Source organism: Danio rerio, chromosome 8 (genome assembly GCF_049306965.1).
Source record: "Danio rerio strain Tuebingen ecotype United States chromosome 8, GRCz12tu, whole genome shotgun sequence".
NCBI lineage: Eukaryota > Metazoa > Chordata > Actinopteri > Cypriniformes > Danionidae > Danio > Danio rerio.
In genome coordinates, this window is record NC_133183.1 from 35,029,903 (window position 1) to 35,051,279 (window position 21,377).

General features: G+C 34.1%; 1 protein-coding gene across 1 annotated transcript in view; it reads right to left on the reverse strand.

Annotated features, from left to right (window-relative positions):
• The window catches only part of ralgps1 (Ral GEF with PH domain and SH3 binding motif 1), a 200,135-nt gene that overhangs the window by 7,935 nt on the left and 170,823 nt on the right, over positions 1-21,377 (reverse strand). Inside the window, 8 exon segments of the mRNA NM_001100146.1 lie at positions 307-412; positions 1,313-1,405; positions 3,149-3,254; positions 7,855-7,935; positions 8,039-8,087; positions 8,393-8,547; positions 10,287-10,413; positions 17,243-17,310. Of these exon segments, the coding sequence (NP_001093616.1) occupies positions 307-412; positions 1,313-1,405; positions 3,149-3,254; positions 7,855-7,935; positions 8,039-8,087; positions 8,393-8,547; positions 10,287-10,413; positions 17,243-17,310 (785 nt within the window).

The window sequence follows — 21,377 nt, forward strand, 5'->3', positions numbered from 1 at the left end:
TATATATATATATATATATATATATATATATATATATATATATATATATACATAAAACCTACAAAAATTATTAATCCATAAGATAAGGGTTTGGTGCACCTGAAGCTCCTTCAACTGCTTCAAATACATATATTAATTTTTAAATGATCAAAATGATCAAATTAATGGGAAATCCATTAATAAATAATGGATGATGGTACTCTTTTTCCAGGCCCAAAGTACACTTATTAGATCATTAGAATTACTAATCAATGGAAAAGTAAATAATACATTGAGGAATGAAGACAGAACAAGCATAATCAGTACCTCTATCAGGATCAGTGAGCTGGAAAATGTTTGGATGTTCAGGGTTGTCTGGCAGCACCACCATCCAGCCTGTGAGCGTTATCTTTTTACACGGCCTAGATTTATACTTTAGACATAAATAAACACATACAAAGAGGATAAGAGGTGAGGTTCAGTACACTTTGTCTAAGTTTATGGTGTGTTTACATTGGCTGTTTTGGTAACACTCTGCAGTAAATGCTCTGCCAGAGTGCCTTTTTTGAATAAGTGTGATGCTGAGCTTAATACAATTAAGCAATCTAAACTACTAAATTAAAGAAACAAACCACTTTTAAAAAATAGACTGATTTTAAAATCATCAACATTGCTGGCAGTGGCTGGCAACTTAGAAAAAATGGTGTCAGGAAAAGAGTTAATAAACATTTCTAAAAAATAAAAAGTAATACCATTGTTGTAACGTTTATTTATAATTATTACAATTCTGAATTATTACAGTTAAAGGAAAGAGGATATATGCTGCACAAAATGAACTGATATTGATTTGTATATACAACTATACTGATACTAATATTTGTTATTTGTTAAGCTTTGTAATTAAAATATAGTACTATTTGATCATGTTTTAAATGAGTAAAGCTCAATGTGTGCTAGTTTATTCCTGCTGCATCATTAAACTACTTTTATTGCATGTGCATTAGATTATACATTGTGTTTTCTTGCACCATGTCTTTGTGTGGCAGAATAATTATTTACAGGTCTTTTTCAAAGTTCTTCATCTTATAAAAATGCTATAACATGTATCTACACACAACAAACAAACAAGCCCAGCTTACACCTTTATAATCCATGTCTTTTTGTTTGTTTATGAATCTTTAGGTTAAAACTGTGAATACAAAGCAAATGCAGAGTATTTGTTGATTATTTTTTTATTATTTTTTTGATTCAGACCTAAATAAACCAAGTGAACTGAACTACAAGTGTGAAAACCTGAGTTCTTATTAAATTACAAAAATATTTAATCACTTACATGTCTTCGTTCATTTGCTCTTAGAGCTTTGGAACCAAAATAGATGAGAATGGAGCCAGACAGGACAATCCAATAGCGCTTCCAGGATGACAGCTGGAATAAAGGAAATAGGATTTAAACAAATGAAGTGCTTTTGTCCAAGAACTCAATCATGGGCAGTTAATCCAACTTTAAATTTAGAAAAAAAAGAAGATTTTTATTTATTAAGAAAAAAGATTTTTATTTATTATTTATGTTTTTAATATATTATCACTGAACCCATGTTTATTAATTTTTTTTCTTTTGCATTTTTGGTAAGTTTCACATACAGACACAACACATAAACATGACCCCTGTTCACATGGATGCACAGAAATGACAAAAGAATGCTGTGTTTTGCATGCCAGACCACTAGGCGGTGATGCTGATTGGTATCTAAAAATATGCCTATGTACTGTACATGTGGTCTTCTAGTGCATTTACTGTATATTTTAGTTGTCAAGTGCTCATGTATGACTATAGACTGAAACTGTAACATGTTAATGACATCACAATATTTATACTGTACACCAAAGACATGGATTCTGCACATTATATAATGGAATTAACAGCATGCAAGGCAGTATTGAAAGACACTTCTTACGCTTAACAGTGTTAATTTAATTCTTACACAGGACAAATATTATTTAAACATATTATTCATTCATTCATTCATTTTTTTGTCGGCTTAGTCCCTTTATTAATCTGGGGTCGCCACAGCGGAATGAACCACCAACTTATCCAGCTAGTTTTTACGCAGCGGATGCCCTTCCAGCCGCAACCCAACTCTGGGAAACATCCACACACACTCATTCACACTCATACACTACAGACAATTTAGCCTACCCAATTCACCTGTACCGCATGTCTTTGGACTGTGGGGGAAACCGGAGCACGCGGAGGAAACCCACACGAAGGCAGGGAAAACATCCACACAGAAACGCCAACTGAGCCGAGGTTTAAACCAGCGACCCAGTGACCTTCTTGCTGTGAGGCACCAGCATTACCTACCGTGCCACTGCCTCGCCTTAAACATATTATATAGATAATATTATTCATTCATTTATATTCCTTCAGCTTAGACCCTTATTTATAAGGGGTTGCCACAGCGAAATTAACCTCTCCGACTATTCCAGCATATATTTTACACAATGGATGCACTTTCAGCCGCAACCCAGTAATGGCAAACACCCATACACTCTCTCATTCACACACACACACACACACTCTAATACACTATGGCCAATTTTGTTTACCCAATTTACGTATAGCACATGTCTTTGGACTGTGGGGGTAAACCGGAGCACTCAGAAGAGGCGACAACTGGCCAGGACACGAACCAGAGGCCTTTTTGCTGTGAGGCGACAGTGCTAACCACTGAGCCAGTGTCGCCCCTTTTTGTTGAAGTATTTACTGTAATTTTAAAAATCTTGCAAATGAAGTAACTAATTTCTATTTTTCACAAGGCAATGCAGGTGCTTAAAGCAGATGAAAAAAAAATCACTGATCTACGTAAATATCTCTTTATCTACTGTACACAGACTAAAAAAACAGTGTTAAATACACTGTCTGTCACAGTCTGTCAAATCATTTTGTGTAGTTATTGTGCAATTTTGTAAAGACACTGATGATCCACTGTCTTTTTTTATTTTTTATCGTATAATATATCCAACTTTCAGTTGACTCATGCAGAGCTGGCAAGTATAATCTAGACTTCGGTACACATCTACAATAAATTGATACTATATTTTGACAATAACACAATCTAATAAAAGAAATCTATTGGTCACAACTGCAGCTAAATGACTGCACACTTACAGTGGGTTTTTTACCCTCCTTCATTAGTGTCTTTCTCCGCAGTGGCCCTTCAATGGTTATACTGCTGAGAGTACTGCATTCATAGCTGGATACAGCCCCAGGGGTGCTGATGAGGAAAACACAATCATATTTACTACTTACTCTTAAATATGGACAATTATAAATATATATATATATATATATATATATATATATATATATATATATATATATATATATATATATATATATATATATATATATATATATATATATATATATATATTTTATATATTAGGGATGTAACGGTATCAGAATTTCATGGTACGGTAATACCTCGGTATGAATGGCACGGTACGGTATTTATTAAGTAATTTACAGGAAAACAAAACTAATGAAAAGACTCGAAAAAAGTGCCAAAAGTGTTTATTTACCTAGCACTGAACATATCAATGACATACATATTAGCCATCTATCTGTAAGTTTCGAAACAGGAACTTCAATTTTTCAATTTTAATAACATAAACTATAAACCCTGTAAAAAATTAATAAAGTTTCAATTTTGTATTGTTGAAAACTCATCACATTAAACATTTAATCACTCACTCACTTGGATAGAGATTTTTTTTTTTTTTAATTATCATAAAAATATAATCTGGCAAAAGCTGGGATGTCTGGGCATTTACAATGTCCCCTGCAACAGAAAAAAACCCTCTCATTTGGGACTGAGGTTTCTGGGACAGAGAGATATGATTTAGCCGAGGTTGACAGCAGTGGGTAACGCTGTGCATTGTCTTTCCACCATTTGAGACGACAAGCCATGAGTGAGATAGAGGTCTCTTTATGGTACAAGTCAATGTCTGCATCAATCTAACAAGCGTGCTGTGTTCTGCAGTCCCCATGACTGTTTTTAGTCGTATTCCCCAACATATATTTCACCACAGTCTGTCAGTGCTTGCATAACGTTTTTTTCTTTATCTGTCACCTTTTCTGCTTTTTCGTATCTTTTAGAAAGAAACCGAAATACTTCCACACATCCGATTTAAAACCCACTTTAGGTTCACACACTCCATTTCCGCATTACTGGATCTGTAGTGACAACAGACCGCAAAGGATGATGGCCACGCCTAGGCTGATGGGAATTGTAGTTCCCGCTACCTCCCATTCACTTCAATCGCCTATGCAAACTTTTCTCAGAAATATAGTTTTATTGAGTCATGCGCCTACGGTAATATTGAAAAAAATTACTATTGCGGTATGACGGTATTTACAATATTGTTACATCCCTAATATATATATATATATATATATATATATATATATATATATATATATATATATATATATATATATATATATATATATATATATATATATAAATTAGTAAAGTAGAACAACTTCAGTATGTGTTAAGGTCAATCAACTGTGAAACAAGAATAACTGTAAATAAAAGTTTAAAGTGCCCTAATTATGTTATTGTTTAATTTCATCTTCTACTAATAGCTGTAATATATATTTATATATATTTTAATATAGCTGTTTATGAACGGACATATATGGGTGAAGTTTTAAAGAACAAAGTGATAAATGGCATTTCTGTCTTCCAAAGAAAGATCTAATTATTAACCTAATATAAAATTAATTGTTAGTAAAATCAGACTCATATAGTTTTATGTTAAATAAAGCACCACTTCCATACAATGAGTCAAAGAAAATAAAACTGTCACTTTCTTCCCTTGGTGATTAGAAATAAAAATTGAACTTGCTGCAGTGGAAGCAATTACTGTGGACCTTTCTTTTATACAATAAATTGTGTATCACAAAATGAAAACCAAATATCATAACTAGTTTTTAGATGTGAGAGACTGCTTTTTGGGAGCACAGCATCTCAAGACAGCTCTGCAAGGTAATAATATTTTGATGATAGACTATGACTAAGACATTTTAGAATAACCAAAACAACATTTCAGATGTTTTACAAACTGGTCAGGATTTGCCCATTAATAGCATCCCATTGCTCCCCAGTTCTGACATAAAAGTAGATTGCCATTGTGGTGTATATATTGGCTATGTGTGCATATTAAAACAAAATCATGTGACTTTTTTGATGTGTGTGCCGGATTTTATTCTGTATTTATTTTTTCAGTTAGTTTCCATCATAGTTTATGTGCATGTTTTCTTATTGGATAAAATCTTTATTGTACTCAGTTGTGCAAATACGTTTTTTCATGCACATTTATAAAATTGATTTGCATCTTGCTGTTCCCATTAAGCCTTTTTTACATGAATGCGCATAAAAATACGTGGATGGAAAGTCTCCTGCCACTCACCGGCCACTTTATTAGGTATTTCTTACTAGTACCGGTTTGGGCCCCCTGTTGCCTTCAGAGTTGCCGTAATCTCTTGTGGCATAGATTCAACAAGGTACCGGAAATATTCCTCAGAGGTGTTGGTCCATATTGACATGATAGGATCACACTGTTGCTGCAGATTTGTCAACTGCACATCCATAACGCAAATCTCCAATTCCACCACATTCCATAGGTGCTCTATTGGATTGAGATCTGGTGATTGTGGAGATCATGTCATGTTCAAGACACCAGTCTAAGATGATTTGCATTTTATGACATGGTGCGTTATCCTGCTGGAAGTAGTCATCAGAAGATGGGTACACTGTGGTCATAAAGGGGTGGACATGGTCAGCAACAATATTCAGGTAGACTGTGGCATTGACACAATGCTCAGTTGGTACTAATGGACCCAAAGTGTGCCAAGAATATATCCCACACACCATTACACCACCAGCACCAGCTTGGACTGTTGATATAAGGCAGGATGAATCCATGCTTTCATGTTATTGACTTCAAATTCTGCTCCTGCCATCCAAATTTTGCAGCAGAAATCGAGACTCATCAGACCAGGCAATGTTTTTCCAATCTTCTATTGTCCAATTTTGGTGAGCCTGTGTGAATTGAAACCTCAGTTTGGTTTTATTAGCTGACATGAGCGGCACCCGGTGTGGTTTTCTGCTGCTGTAGCCCATCTGCCTAAAGGTTGGATATTTTGTGTTTTCAGAGATGCTCTTCTGCATACTTTGATTGTAAGGATTGGTTATTTGAGGTACTGTTGCCTTTGTATCTGCACTAATCAGTCTGACCTTTCTCCTCCATTTTCTCATTTTCTGTCTATTCTCTGTAATTCTCTGTAAACCCTAGGGATGGTTGTGCGCAAAAACAATCCCAGTAGATCAGCAATTTTTGAAATACTAAGACCAGCCTGTCTGGCACCAACTACCATGCCACGTTTAGAGTCACTTAAATCACTTTTTTCCCCATTCTGATGCTCGGTTTGAGCTACAGCAGATCATCTTGACCATGTCTACATGCCTAAATGTATTGAGTTGCTGCCATGTGATTGCCTGATTAGAAATTAGCGTTAACGAGCAGTTAGACAAGTGTCCCTAATAAGGTGGCAGATGAGTGTATATGCTTGTCTGTCAAGAAGCTGTTTTTGACTGTTCGGTGCCATATTGTGACAGAATAATACATATGTTAGTGTATGCTTGCTTTAGCCATTTTCATTTCTATTAATTAAATAATTAATAAAGAATTGTGTCTCAGAACAAAGTTTTGTATATAATTTTTACAATTTGTGGCAAGTAGCTGTGTAATAAGTGTAAGGCGTGGATTTTAGCTGCCCGTGGGTGAATGTAAATAAAGATGATGGACTTGAAAATACTGACGACTAACTATTTTATTGAGCAAAAACTGTGGAGGAGATCGACACGAGTCTCCTCTCGTCACACTCCACCTGCTGTGCTTTTTCACACACACACACACACACACACATAACCCTCCTCCGCGGAGGACACAACACCTAAATAAAAGTCCTTAACAGAAACATTTAAAACAGAATACAATGCATATTAAACAAACAGCTTCACATAAGCAAGATAAAGAACATTCAGACAGTTGTTTTTGCAGAATAAAGCCGTGCAATCTTATTGACCTTATTCTTCAATGCAGAAGTGTGGTTGTTTTTGAACTTCCGATTCAGTCGCCTATGGGATAAATGACTATAGGAATACTAAACAGCAGAAAACGGTCAAACTACTAGCTCTACAAACAAGTGTTTGCATGACTATACAGACCAAGTAGAATAATATAATAGGAAAATAACAATTTACAACATCAAGCAGCATAACAAACTGCTTTTAACTTCTAAAAATTAATAGAAGTGAATAAGACCGGAAGTCTTGAACCAAAAAGATTCAAATGGATGCACCAGCTCATACGTGAAGAATAAGATGAATACAACATCCCCCGACTTTGTGTTGGGCTGCCAATAAGCTTGTCAGCCTTTAATCTGGTAACGACGGCTTGGATGTATTTTATTACTTACATCAGGGGTCACCAATCTCTGTCCTAGAGGGCCAGTGTCCCTGCAGGGTTTAGTTCCAACTTGCTTCAACACACCTGCCTGGATGTTTCAAGTATACCTATTAACACCTTGATTAGCTTGTTCAGGTGTGTTTGATTAGGATTGGAGCAAAAATCTGCAGGACAATGGCCCTCCAGAAACAAGTTTGGTGACCACTTCCTTACATAATAAGATACAATTGTAGTGTTTATGGTCTTGGATTGTTGAATGAAGTAGTATTAACCTCTGTTATGTCCTTAATAGGCACAAAATAAACAACTTAAAATGAACAAAATAATATTTCATACCTATAAATGTAGCTTCTACTTCTAGGAGAGTTACATATTGGGACACGCCAATTTGGGCCAAGTGTTGCATACATTCGGCCTCTGAAAGCAATCAGGACAGATACACACATTACTTTGTTTGGTAAAATGACTTAAATCAATCAATCTTATATTCTGATTCATAATAATCTTTAATTGGCCTTACCTCTCAACAGTACTTGATAATTCATCACTAAAAGAGCTCTCTCTACTGCCTGCAGAGGGACAGAGGAAAAATAAAGAGTAAGATTCAATTATTTGTTTTCTCCTTCAATAACTAAAATAAACAATCCCAGGAACATCACATGGTAAAGATTTCAAGTCTGCTGGGCTGCAAAAGAAAATAACCCACTGCACAAATGATTTAACACTGCCGCCATCTAGTGTTGAAATCATTCGCTTTTGATGCAAAAATATTCCAACACAGTAGTGATGTAGAAGTAAATAAAATGCTTTAAAACAAGGACACGGATACTTGTGCTTTATGAAAAGGGTGTAAAACAGGAATTAACTGCATTACCCAGTGATATGCCGTTGGTGAATACTGAATCATGTGTATGGTTTCTGACAGGACTGTGAGACTCTAAGAAGCTGTCATCCAGTAGGTGTCGAGCCTTTTCCTTTTCAGGAAATGTTGCACTTTTACTCTCCACAACACCAAACTGACACATCATACTGAGAAAAAAGAGAGAAATGAAACACAATCAGCCAGTTCCACAATGCAATGCATTTCCTTGTAAAACTAGTGAACTATTAAAATGACATTTCTAGTGTACTTCAAAACTTGTCAGTATATTCATTTAAATTTACAGTATAACCAATTTGCCTGTCAAATGAATAAAAAATAAATGTCAGATCAGGAAATATTGAAAATGTTGGACATCTTTCAGACATATGAAAATGTCAGTGGACCACTTTCGGTCACCTATCATACATCAGTGGACATCTTTCAGTAATTTAATGTAATATAATGTGTGTATTTATTTAGCACATTTATTGTGTGTGGTCATACACCCAAAGCGCTTCACAATCTGAGGGGGGTTTCTCCTCACTGCCACCAGTGTGCAGCATCCACTTGGATGATGCGACAGCAACCACAGGATTAAGACGCCAGTGCACTCACCACACACCAGCTATATATGGAGTGTAGAGACAGTGATGCAGACAATTTGGTGAATAGGGATGATTGGGCGGCCATGATGGGTAAGGAGTAAATGGAGGGAATTTGGCCAGGACACCGGGTTTTTGGATTTTTGATGACCACAGAGAGTCAGGACCTCAGTATAACATCGCATTCAAAAGCCATCACCCACTGAAAGTATGACATCGCCTTCACTTTTACTGGGGCATTAGGACTCACACAGACTGCAGGTTGAGTGCCAACTGCTGGCCTCACTAACACTACCTCCACCAGCAACCTAGTTTTGCCATGTGGTCTCCTATCCAGGTACCAACCAGTCTCAGCCTTGCTCAGCTTCAGTGAGTAACCAGTCTTGGGCTGCAGGATGATATGGCTATTTCAGATGTGAGTGGACTCCTTTTGGATGTCCGTGGACATTTTTTGGACATCACTGGACCACTTTAAGATGTCAGTGGATGTTTTTCAGATGTCAGTGGACAACTTTTGAATGTCAGTGGATGACTTCAGGATGTTTTTCTGACGTATTTTAGACATCTGTGGATGGCTTTTCAGACATCATTTATCAGAGAATATACAGTAGTACAGTAGTTTTAGTAAACATTTTTTTCAAATGAGCTACTGCAAAAAAAAAAAAAAAATTGCAACAATCTTTTATGTATATTTGTATGTTCTCTTAATTTTTCCTATTTATAAAAATTAGATTTAATATTTTCTCCTGACATAATAATTTGGCCTTACAATTTTTTTAACTGTGATCTTACTTTTTTTGTTAGATTAGTTCCAGTTTTGGATTTGGTACTGATTAATTGAACGTATATGTAAAAATATATTACTCTCACTGAGCACTGTGATTATGATAATAATAATTATAATTTAAAAAGTTATTCAATATTCTGTTTATTTTATTTATAATTTAACAAGCATTAAATTACAACTTGATCATTACCGATTCATAACTGCAACTGTATTTTAAATTAATATTGGATAAAAAAATCACTATTCTTTTACATTGAATATTTTACTTAATTTAGATTAGATTACTTAATTGCATTTTCATCATTACAAAAATATATTTGCAACATTTAAATATATTTAACTCCTACTTTTTGTTGATCATATATGCCTGCAGTATTTATATTATTTGTAGTATTTATAAGTTTTAACTTAAATTACATAAGTAACAAAAACTATGAAACAAGGAAAACAAATTGAAGTAGAAGTAAAAACCAAAACGTGTGTGTATTTATGTGCGGGTGAGTAGAAAGGTATTTACTTATTTCCTAGGCTGTGGCTCTTCCTGTGTCGAGCAGGAGGTGGTGTTGGGAGGTGGGCAACCACTGATGTATCTGGACAGGTCGGCCTCCTGTTATATCTCACTGACATGGACACTTCTGAGGGACCTGTAAACACATGTTGGGTTTTCAGTTTGACTGAAATGATTTTTATAATGTACAGACTGTATATTCTGTCCTCCAACCTCAATCCTACCCTTAAACCCAACCCTCATAGAAAATGTTCTGCATTTTTACATGTACATACTTCATTCTGTATGATTTTACCTTAACTTTTCAGAATTTGATTGTAATGCAGTAATGTGAACCTTTTGTAAAACTGCTTTGAAACAATAATTATTGTGAAAAGCAATATTCAATAAACTTAAATTGATTTATGGGCTGTTTTCCCCATGGTGATTAAAAATTCACAAAATAGTGTACTATGAGGGGACATTTGGTCCCCACAATCTTATGAATACAAGGAGTACACAGCCATATACTAACAACATATACAACAAAACACCTCCAAATACAGGTTTTAATTTTATTGCTTAGTAACACTGCTACAATTTAGAGTTTAAAGGACAGCTTAAATGAATAGTTAACCCAAAAATGTTCATTAAATCTCCCTTGACTTGTTCCAAACCAGTTTGAAATTTCTTTCTTCGTTTGAACACAAAAGAAGATCATTTGAGAAATGTTAGAAACCTGTAACCTTTGACATCAATAGTAGGAGAAAAAAACAAATGATATAAAACAATTTCCAAATTACATTCTGTTGTGTTCATTCGAGAAAAAAATTGAACTAAACTGGTTTGGAACAAGCCAAAGGTCGACTATGGCAGAATTCCCATTTCGTAAGTGAACTATCCCTTTAAAGCATATACGATAAATCCATTCCCGCATTCACTTATTTTCCTTAGGCCTCGTTTACACTAATACGTTTTAGTTTTAAAATTTCATTTTAGAATGAAAACAATCCACGTCCACACTGACATTTCACCTAGCATTTCTGAACAACTCTCTGTCTACATTACACCTCTGAAAACGCACATCACATGACCACACACACACACTCTGGCATGCACTGCAGCGTATGTGCATGTCTGAGCTCCAGACAGTCAGCGGATGCTTCAAGCACAGAACCGCAGGTAGGTGCATGTCAGACTGTTCATCAAGAATCTACCGCTGGATCTATTCTCACTATATTTATTCAACTTGATATTTCATTCATGTCTATATTTAACAACATATTCCTTGAACTTGGTCTTTTGAATCTATTACTTGTTTTTCAGGTAACATGTTTTGGCTGAGCCCTAATTAACAAGTTAATATATTCATTTATGTAACCACGTACACAGATTCTGCACATTTGACTAATTGCTTGCCTTTATTTGCTAAAATGTATATAATCTATATAATGTACATTATAAAGCAGCCTACACTGTTCCCTTTGAAGATTCACCCGACATGTCTTTGGGAGTTTGTTTTTCATATCAAACTTGTAAAGTCTGAACTAAGAAGGAAGTTCAAGACTGAACTTTGCAAGACTGAACTTTGTTTAGGCTACTTAATACTGAAAAAAAGCACCAATTAGATGTCTTCAGCCACACCTCCATTTTCAGATGTCTCGGTTTTCCTCCATCCACACTGACATGGAGCAGCAGCGTTTTAAAATGATAACGGCCTCTTCAGTGTTTTCAAAAAGCTCAGTTTTCTGTGCTCGAAAACTCCGGGGTAGTGTGGATGGAAGGCGTAACCGTAGAAAAATAAATGTGTTTTGAAACTAAAAAGTATTAGTGTAAACTGGGGCCTTGGTCTCTGTTTCAAAGGTCGCCACAGCGGAATGAACTGCCAACTATTCCAGCATATACATTATGTGGATAATTAGCAAAACGTTGGCTAACAGGACTAAAACATTTGAAAACAATCCCAAAGTTCCACAGCAGCAAGTTAGGCATCATGTCAAAGAGAGCAGTTCAGTTTTTCAAACCAGCCACAGCATTACCGACTTGGTAAACAAGAACACCACTCTAAAGTAGCTGAATAATAAGCAGACAGCCAGTGAAATGTTCCCTGCAGTCACATTTATAGGCCCATTTTTCCATAGTAAAATCAATTTAGAGGGGGATGTGTGGCAATGTTGAAAATAACTATTGTTGATTATTAGGAGAAGTATGTTAATCTTGACATTCCCTACTGTCTTTTATAGCAGGTTAATAGGTCTCATAATGGGTAAGAAGAGCCTTTAACTAAACAAAAAACAGGCTTTCTTCCCAACTAACAATCGGAAGTGACTGGCTGTAAGGCATGTCAGCAGAGATTGCATCATTAGTGGCCTTTTAAATACTAGAAATCTGGGCCAGGAAAACATTTCCTTAAGTGCCCTGCAGACTCTCCAAGAGCGCCAATTGATAATAACAACAACAAAAACAAAATCAAATGAAATGTAGAAAAGGACATTTACATATCACACCCATTCATTTGTTCGTTTTCTTTTTGGCTTAGTCCCTTTATTAATCTGGGGTCGCCACAGCAGAATGAACCGGCAACTTATCCAGCACATGTTTTACGCAGCGGATGCCCTTCCAGCTGCAACATATCTCTGGGAAACATCCATACACACTCATACACTATGGACAATTTAGCCTAGCCAATTCACCTGTACCGCATGTCTTTGGACTGTGGGGGAAACCGGAGCACACAGAGGAAACCCACGCAAACGCAGGGAGAACATTCAAGCTCAAAACAGAAACGCCAACTGACCCAGCCGAGGCTTGAACCAGCGACGTTCTTGCTATAAGGCAACAGCACTACCTACTGCGCCACTGCATTGCCCCACATCACACACATACACAATACAAACATTTACATATGCATTTATGGCATATGAATGTATTAAATTATATAATATATGTAATAAAAAATGGACAAACAAAACTGCAGTCCTTCTAAGATGTTGCCAATTGATCTTGAGATTTTAAAAAATAGTAATGCAAAAATCTGTTTTTTTTGCAAGCCAGAAATTATTCATACCCCTGAAAATTCTCACTTAAAGGGCACCTATGATGAAAATCATCCTTTGTGAGCTATTTGGACAGAACTATGTGTAGGTATAGTGTGTGTACAGTCAAATTAAAGTGATATAAGGACACTAAGTGTCTTTTTTAGGTTTCCTGACGTTCAAATAGGATCCAAATCACTTCCATTTTGAGGCCCACTGAAACTTAGGAGTGTGGTTTTCCCGCCCACTGAATTGATTGACAGCAACGTATTAACATGTTTATGTAGTAATATGTATAATTATATCAACAAGACAGGACGTGTGCAAAGCAACTGGAATAAAAAGATCTGTTCAGCTCTCTGTGACCATCAATCTTAGTCAAATGTGATCAAGAATGGGTTTTACAAGTTTAAAACACTTTTAAAAACAGTGCAAGTTTGTAATGAATAACACCGATTTACTTTAGCTTTACTTATCACCACAGCCGCATGTCAATACAATATATAAGAAGATGCTTCAATCCCAGTTTGTGGACGTTAAATCAGGTTTATTTTGTATATAAACACAATAGATAACCATACAGAAGTGTATCCTGTCACATTTGCCATGCAAAAACAGTGCAAAGTGTGTGACTCATCATTGCAGAAAGGCTTAAATTAACTCCACAACAAATACATCAAATAATCATTGAGGAAGTTCTTACTGTAGTATTTCTCACAAACGTTACATGAGATCTGCTTCCTTTATGTCTGTTACTGTTCTGTTTATCTGATGCAGCCGAGGCGGAGATTTAGGCACACTCTGACAGGCACGTGGGAGTAGTGGGCGGGGAGAACTAGCATTAAAGGCAAAGGCTACAAAAACAGCTACGCTGTGTTCACAGCAGAAAATCCCACTATTTTGAAAGGTATAATAAATTATCTGATAGGTGTTTTGAGCTTAAACTTTACATACACATTCTGGAGACAAAAAATACTTATCTTAAATCTTGAGAAAGGGGTAAAAAAGGTGCCCTTTAAAGTTACTTTTTTTTGGACTGGAAATGACACAGGCTTCTTCTAAAAGATAATAAGACGATGTACAAGAGACATTATTGTGGGAGAATATACTGTATATGTTTCTCAGCTTTTATTTGCCTTTGCAACAAAAATAGGCATGTCCTATAAATATATATCAACATATCAATATATATTGATATATATATACGATATATAGATATATAGATATATATATCTATATATCTATATATATATATATCTATATATATATATATATATATATATATATATATATATATATCTATCTATCTATATATATATATATATATATATATATATATATATATATATATATATATATATATATATATATATATATATATATATATATATATATATATCAAATAATATATAAAAATATATCAATGATCAATAGAATTCCAGTCCAAACAATAATAGTAATAATAAAGTCAATAAGTCAGAATTTGCCAGGGGTATGAATAATTTTGGGCTCACATAATACTGTGAAAAATTCCTTGCTTTGTTAAACGTCATTTAAACAAAATATTTGAAAAATATTTGCAATCATTTTTACTTCAGCTGTATGTACATTATATATTATTCATTTAAGATTAAATGTACCTTGATTTCAACTGTATGCTTTTTGAGTCTTCAAGAAAGTCCAATGATGTTAACCTTCAACTTAAGGGAAAACATCAAAAATGCAGCAATGCAAACAAAAATCAGACCCTTTCCATATCCAATCTTCAGTTAGATGTCTCCTTGAGTTTGTCCAGTTTCGCCACAGCTGCTACAACCATAAAATGCTCCATTTCCTACTAAACCATCTGATAGTCAGAACAAGGAAAGATTGTAATTGCTCAGCTTCCCTTGAGAGGAACTGACATACACCATGATGTCATTCAAACTCTCCACTACCTTCAGGTGCTTGTCTTGAGGCACAAGAATCAAACTATCTTTTAAAGCCAGCGTTGGAAGTTATGGCAGATTTTATTTCAGTTATTACAATATCTGAATTGTAATATTGAGTAGGGGTTTTATTTTTGCTCTCACCCTTTCAGCTTTCACTCCCAGTAAACTAATGTTCAGAGAATCGTGGCTAAAAAAAAAGAAAAAGAAACTGACATCATGAGAGATGGACTGCCATTTAAGAACAGAAAAACAGGGTTAGAATATCCCAAAACAAATTTTGAGATTAGCACTGTGTGCTAGACAAATAAACATTGCAATTTTCGATTTCATACAGACTTCATAAAGTACATATACTTTTGAAGCCAGAATTATTATCCACCCTGAATTATTAGCTCCCTGTTTATTTATTAATTTATTTTAATAAAAACTGCTTTTATTCTAGCCGAAATAAAAACAATTAAGACTTTCTCCAGAAGAAAAAAAAAACTTTTATCAGACAGTCTGTGAAAATTTCCTTGCTTTGTTAAACATCATTTGGAAAATATATATAAAAAGGGGTTAATAATTCTGACTTCAACTGTATATTCTATATTGCTGTAGTGTTCACCCATAAGTCCATCTATGTCATTCAACTGGAAATACAAAATGGATGTTAATACTTTCCTGTTAGTAAGAACTGGGACACTATTGAACTATTTTTAAGTACCAAGTTGTAGTAGTAAAGTTATAATAATGGGTTTTTAAAGTGTGTATTTGCCAAGCACACATATATTTGGTTAAACCATGTTATAGTAGTAAAATGTTAAAGAAGTTAGAACATTTTTGAAAAAGTTTTTTTTTTTTATTTGTATTTAACACAACCATACATAATAATACATTTAATTACTAATTACAAATTGTTGAGGAAAGGCACACATCTGAATAAAATTATATTAATATAACAGTTTAAAATATTAAAAGGACTTTCAAGAGTCAATCTTTCCTCCTTCCAATAGAAGTTATAAGAGTATAAGTCTTTGATGTGGTCTAAAATTAAGAAAATATTTAAGAGATGTGAAAGTTAAATAAATGATACTTGTAAATTCTAAAAGTCTAATGGTAACTACTCTAGCCTACAATGTTCTATCTACAAAGATCTACAGTTTGTGATCCAAGAAGACTCACTGAGCATGGATTGGATTCATTTAACATTCACATATTCAACATTTTAAAAGAGGAACAAGTTAAGAAAATACAATATGATGATCTTCAAAGGTAATTTTTGCTATTCAGTATATTTTTAAAAGATTAACTTTCATTTGACTTATAATAGAATATATTTATTGAATAAACTTAACAAATAAAAAAGTGCAGTAAATTGACTAGCGTAAATACATTTTCTTATTAGTTTGGAATATTGAATTAACATCATTAACATATGTAGAACAGTAACTAATCTATTAAATATGCATTGAATTAAACTTTAAACTTTATTTGTGTTTTTTCCCCACATTTAAATTTATTTTATTTAATTTTTTTAGGAACATAAAAACAAAACTAGAATACACACTTTATCAAAATTTCACACAACTGCAGCATTTCTGACAACAAAGTAAATATAGATCAATAAATGAAACAGTGAACCCTTTTTAAGCTTTAAAAAACAGTAGAGATTTGTTTTTGACAGATGACAGGTGGTTTTTATTTGCCAGAATGAAAAAAAAAAAGTTCATGAAAGAAAAGTTACATTCAAATAGGTCTATTGTGCTGTGGACCCCCAAAATTCTAGATTGCAGTCTCTCTATTTTTCATTACCCCCTAACACACATCTGAATAATCTCTCAAACCAGCAACAGAACTACAACAAAACCAGAACTACAACAAAACAACTAGCACTCCTCAGTCAGGTACAGCTCAGACCCAATTACTGATGATCCTCTGATGTGTATGGATGTCATATCTCAGAAAAATCAGAGTTAACCACTTCCAGCAGGAATATTTGAGAAAGTAAGCTGAGATGATGAAGTAAAACAGACTTTACCTCCGAGATCTTCTTTGGAAGATACCAGACGTGGTGAGCTGTTCCCAGGTTCAATCTTCAATGACAGCCTGTGCAAAAGGATTGTGACAAAGTAAAAAATTATAAAATATGAGACATAAATTAAATGTATAAATTATTTTATAAATAATTTATTTTATAAATTAAACTCTTTTTTAAGGCCACATTTCACTTTTTTTTCCCCTCACAAATCTCAATTCAATGTGTTATATATTTACATTACACATATAATCAAGTGTTGCAATTTATTTTTTTTTTAGGTAAAATGCTTTAAAAAACACTAATATTATTGACAATAATTGTAGCTGTACATAATAAAGTGTAGAGAGAATGACTTAAGTTGATCAGTTAATGATTAGTAATCGAAATGAAAAACAAATATGCCTGAAAAATTAGGCATCCAGGAATGATGTCAAAAGCTAGAAGAATAATTTACCCAGACATTTTCCTACACTGAAAAATATAATGACAATTCTTTGGATTTACTAAACATTTGAAGTGGAGTGAAGTGGTTGTAAACAGATTATTTGAGCTGAATTTAAACAAACAAATTAAGTTGAGCATTACTGAATTTAATTTAATTGTTTAAATTCAACACATTTAAATTGTTTGCAACAATTTTTAGAACATAATTTTTTCAGTGTAAGGGGTTTTACAATTTCTTAGTTAAACAATGTCTGTCATAAAAATAATTTGGAAATGCTTTAACGTTTTGCTCTACAGTGTAAAATAGATGCATCCATATCAAATCCCTGAATTTTGAAGCTGTCATTTGTATTTTATAAAACACAGGTTTTAATTTATAGTATGTTGTAGAATAAGAGAATAGAGTATTAACAAGCTATGATTGCCACAGACCGTAATTTATCGGTTGACTGAAATTTAGCTCAATTCCCTCATTAGAAACCTCATATGAAACAAAATCTTTAATTCAATACACATTGCTGTATTAAGATGCATGCCATGTCCTATTACCTTCACAGTGCACCATTACACCTTTAAATATGGATGAGCGAGGTCTTTTCTACTCAATGTCATTGTAAGAATGCATGGTAAAAACAATACAATAGTAATATAGTTTCAATTTAAAGTGTAATATTAAATACATCTAAAAATGTCATTAGTCTCCAAGATAGGTAGTTGCCTTTGTTTTCTAAAACTTACAGAAATCACACTATGCTGCTTAAGAAACATGTCTTATTATGTGTTGTAAACAAAAGCAGATTTTTTTTTTGACTTACAATTATGTAAATAATCAGAAATGCAGGACATGCGACAATGGCATGACACCTCAAAATTGAATAATGCAGAAATAAAACCGGTGTTCAAAGCCTTTACTGTAACAAAATCGATAAGATTCAACAGCAAAAAAAAAAAAAAATGTTAAAAGACTTTTTTTTTTTGTAAGAGCGACAAATAATAATGCTTTAATTATTATAATAATGATAATAATTTTTCTAATCTAATGATTTCTACTTGATCATTTGGAAAAGTGACAATTAATCATTAATTAATCCAATTAATCATTTGTTGAACTGCATCCAAATCATCACAAATACTGCAGAAGACCTGTTGGAACCCACATGGACACAAAGATTCTCACAGAAGTCAGTTTGGTGAAAGGAAAAAAAAAAAACGATTTGGGGTTACATTGAGTATGGGGGCATGTTAGAGATCTGCAGAGTGGATGGCAACATCAACAGCCTGAGGTATCAAGACATTTGTGCTGCCCATTACATTATAAACCACATGAGAGAGCAAATTCTTCAGCAGGATAGCAGTCCTTCTCATACTTCAACCTCCACATCAAAGTTCCTGAAACAAAGAAGTTCAAGGTGCTCTAGGATCAGCCAACCCAGTCACCAGACATGAACATTATTGAGCATATCTGGGGTGAGATGAAAAAGAAGGCATTAAAGATGAATCCGAAGAATCTTGATGAACTCTGGAAGTCCTGCAAGAACGCTTTCTGTGCCATTCCAAGTTACTTGAGTCATTGCAGAGATGTATGGATGCAGTCCTTTAAGCTCATAGGAGTCATACACAATATTAATTATTTTTCCACTGCACCAAGATTTCTGTTAAATGACAAGACTTTGTGTAAGCAGTCAGACCTTACTGTCCTAATGAAATAATAAAAAATCAGGACATGATGCTACTTTATTTTGCTAAAATAAGCGTAACCTAGAGGTCTTTGTCTTTCGTTTAAGCCACTTCTGATACCAAATGATCAACTAGAAGTCAAGTCATTATTTGTTGTTCCTAAAACTTGGATAAGTGACAAGACTTTTGTCAGGTAGTGTATGATTCTTTATATATTTTTCTCATCATTTATGTAAATTCAGGTTTTATGTTACATTTAATGTTGCTAAATAATGTTTATTGCATTATTTTATGTGTGTTACCTTGCTCTGGAATCTATTAGTATGCTAGTATGTTAAGTATATATTGGCTGTTTGGGATAAGCATTGGCTCATCATATGACTTCTCATCTGCACATGCTTATGGTTGTTTGTCTGTGCAACAAAGCTATGTTATGTAGATGTTAGTACTTCGAAACATTGGTGTGGTTTTAATTGTAAATCCTGGCAACCACGCTGCCATTTTTTTACTGTAAATTTACTATTTTGATTTACAGCATCAAAGGTAGGAAATATGTTTTATGTAAAGTTCAGAAGTAAACCTTTAAACCCGAATAAAAATAAAAATAATGATATATTAAAAAAATCTGGCTCAAATAGCAGTTTCCTGCAAATGACCTCTGTATAGCTGTAACAGCACTGCCAGATGGCAAGACATGCTGTAAGTGTGGGCTAATGATTTTGAGCCTGTGACCCTGGATCGTTGAGGTTTTCCAACCCCAAAAACTGCCAGACGATGATGTCATTATTCCCAAACACATGCAGCTATTACCATGCAGTCCCATCCAATCCACCAAACACATCCTTCACTGACGGCCCCAAAGCCTTTGGTGTTTCTTAAAAAACTCAAAGTGCTAGAGACGATTTCATATGGAGCATAGTCGCTTTCTGAACTTCACTGTCAACTTAATTATAGTACAATGAATACACTTGCATAAATCACCTTGTTGGATAAAACAGAGTTGGTTCGTTTGATATTTTAAAGATATTTGAACCATATTAAGAAAAGAAATATCTGCTAAATATCGAAAACGAATCATTTCAAATATCTGTATTTACACCATAAACAAACGTCTCCCATACAGCACTATGACTTCATTTCTTTCTCTAAATTACGTTACAGACTTTATGTAAACATTTGTGTCTGCATGGCTATATATTTCACTTGAGAGATTTGACATGATATTGAAATAATCCAGGCAAGTATGTATATATTTTTTTTAACGAAGCATGGAAAAGACGTGTGAATTATGTCACTGTTTAAAAGCTTTACCAGGCCACCAGCTTTAACTCATTACTGTCGCCAGTCAGAATGAGGTGAAAAAACGATTCAGTGTAGTAAATTACACCAAGGCAAAGTAATTCATCTTTCCTAGAAGGAAACGACGCAAGATTTTGATATTTAGGTCACAGTGTTTATGAGATTCAGCTATTTATCTGTGTGTATAAATCATAATAATACAAACAATACACTTTTGAAGACAAATGAAGGTATTTCTTATAAACTCTTATGAAATCTCTGACCCTCCGTAGACTGTAAGAGCCCAAAAAACGAAGAAGTCCAGACCGGTTCCAAGAATATAATCAAAAGAGTCCACGTGTGATAAGTTATTCAACTTTTGTTTTAGAACAAATTTTTAGAAGCTATGAAAATACATTTGTTTACTTTATTCAACAACAATTTCTCTTCAGCCTGAGTTCAGGATGCACATTCATGAGACAATTACTTTGTCTGCATTTTCTGGTTTAAATAAGGCTGAAAAAAATGCAAGCTATAAGCGGCGCAACACACATCAAGGTTTTTTCATGAACACACATCCTGACCTGACTCTGAACACATGAATTGTTGAATATTGACATTATTTTGGGTTTTCTTGTGCACAAAATATTCTCATAGCTTTATAACATTACAAATGAATCACTGATAACACATGGACTGTTTTAGCAATGTTTCATTGTTAAGACTGTAAACTGTT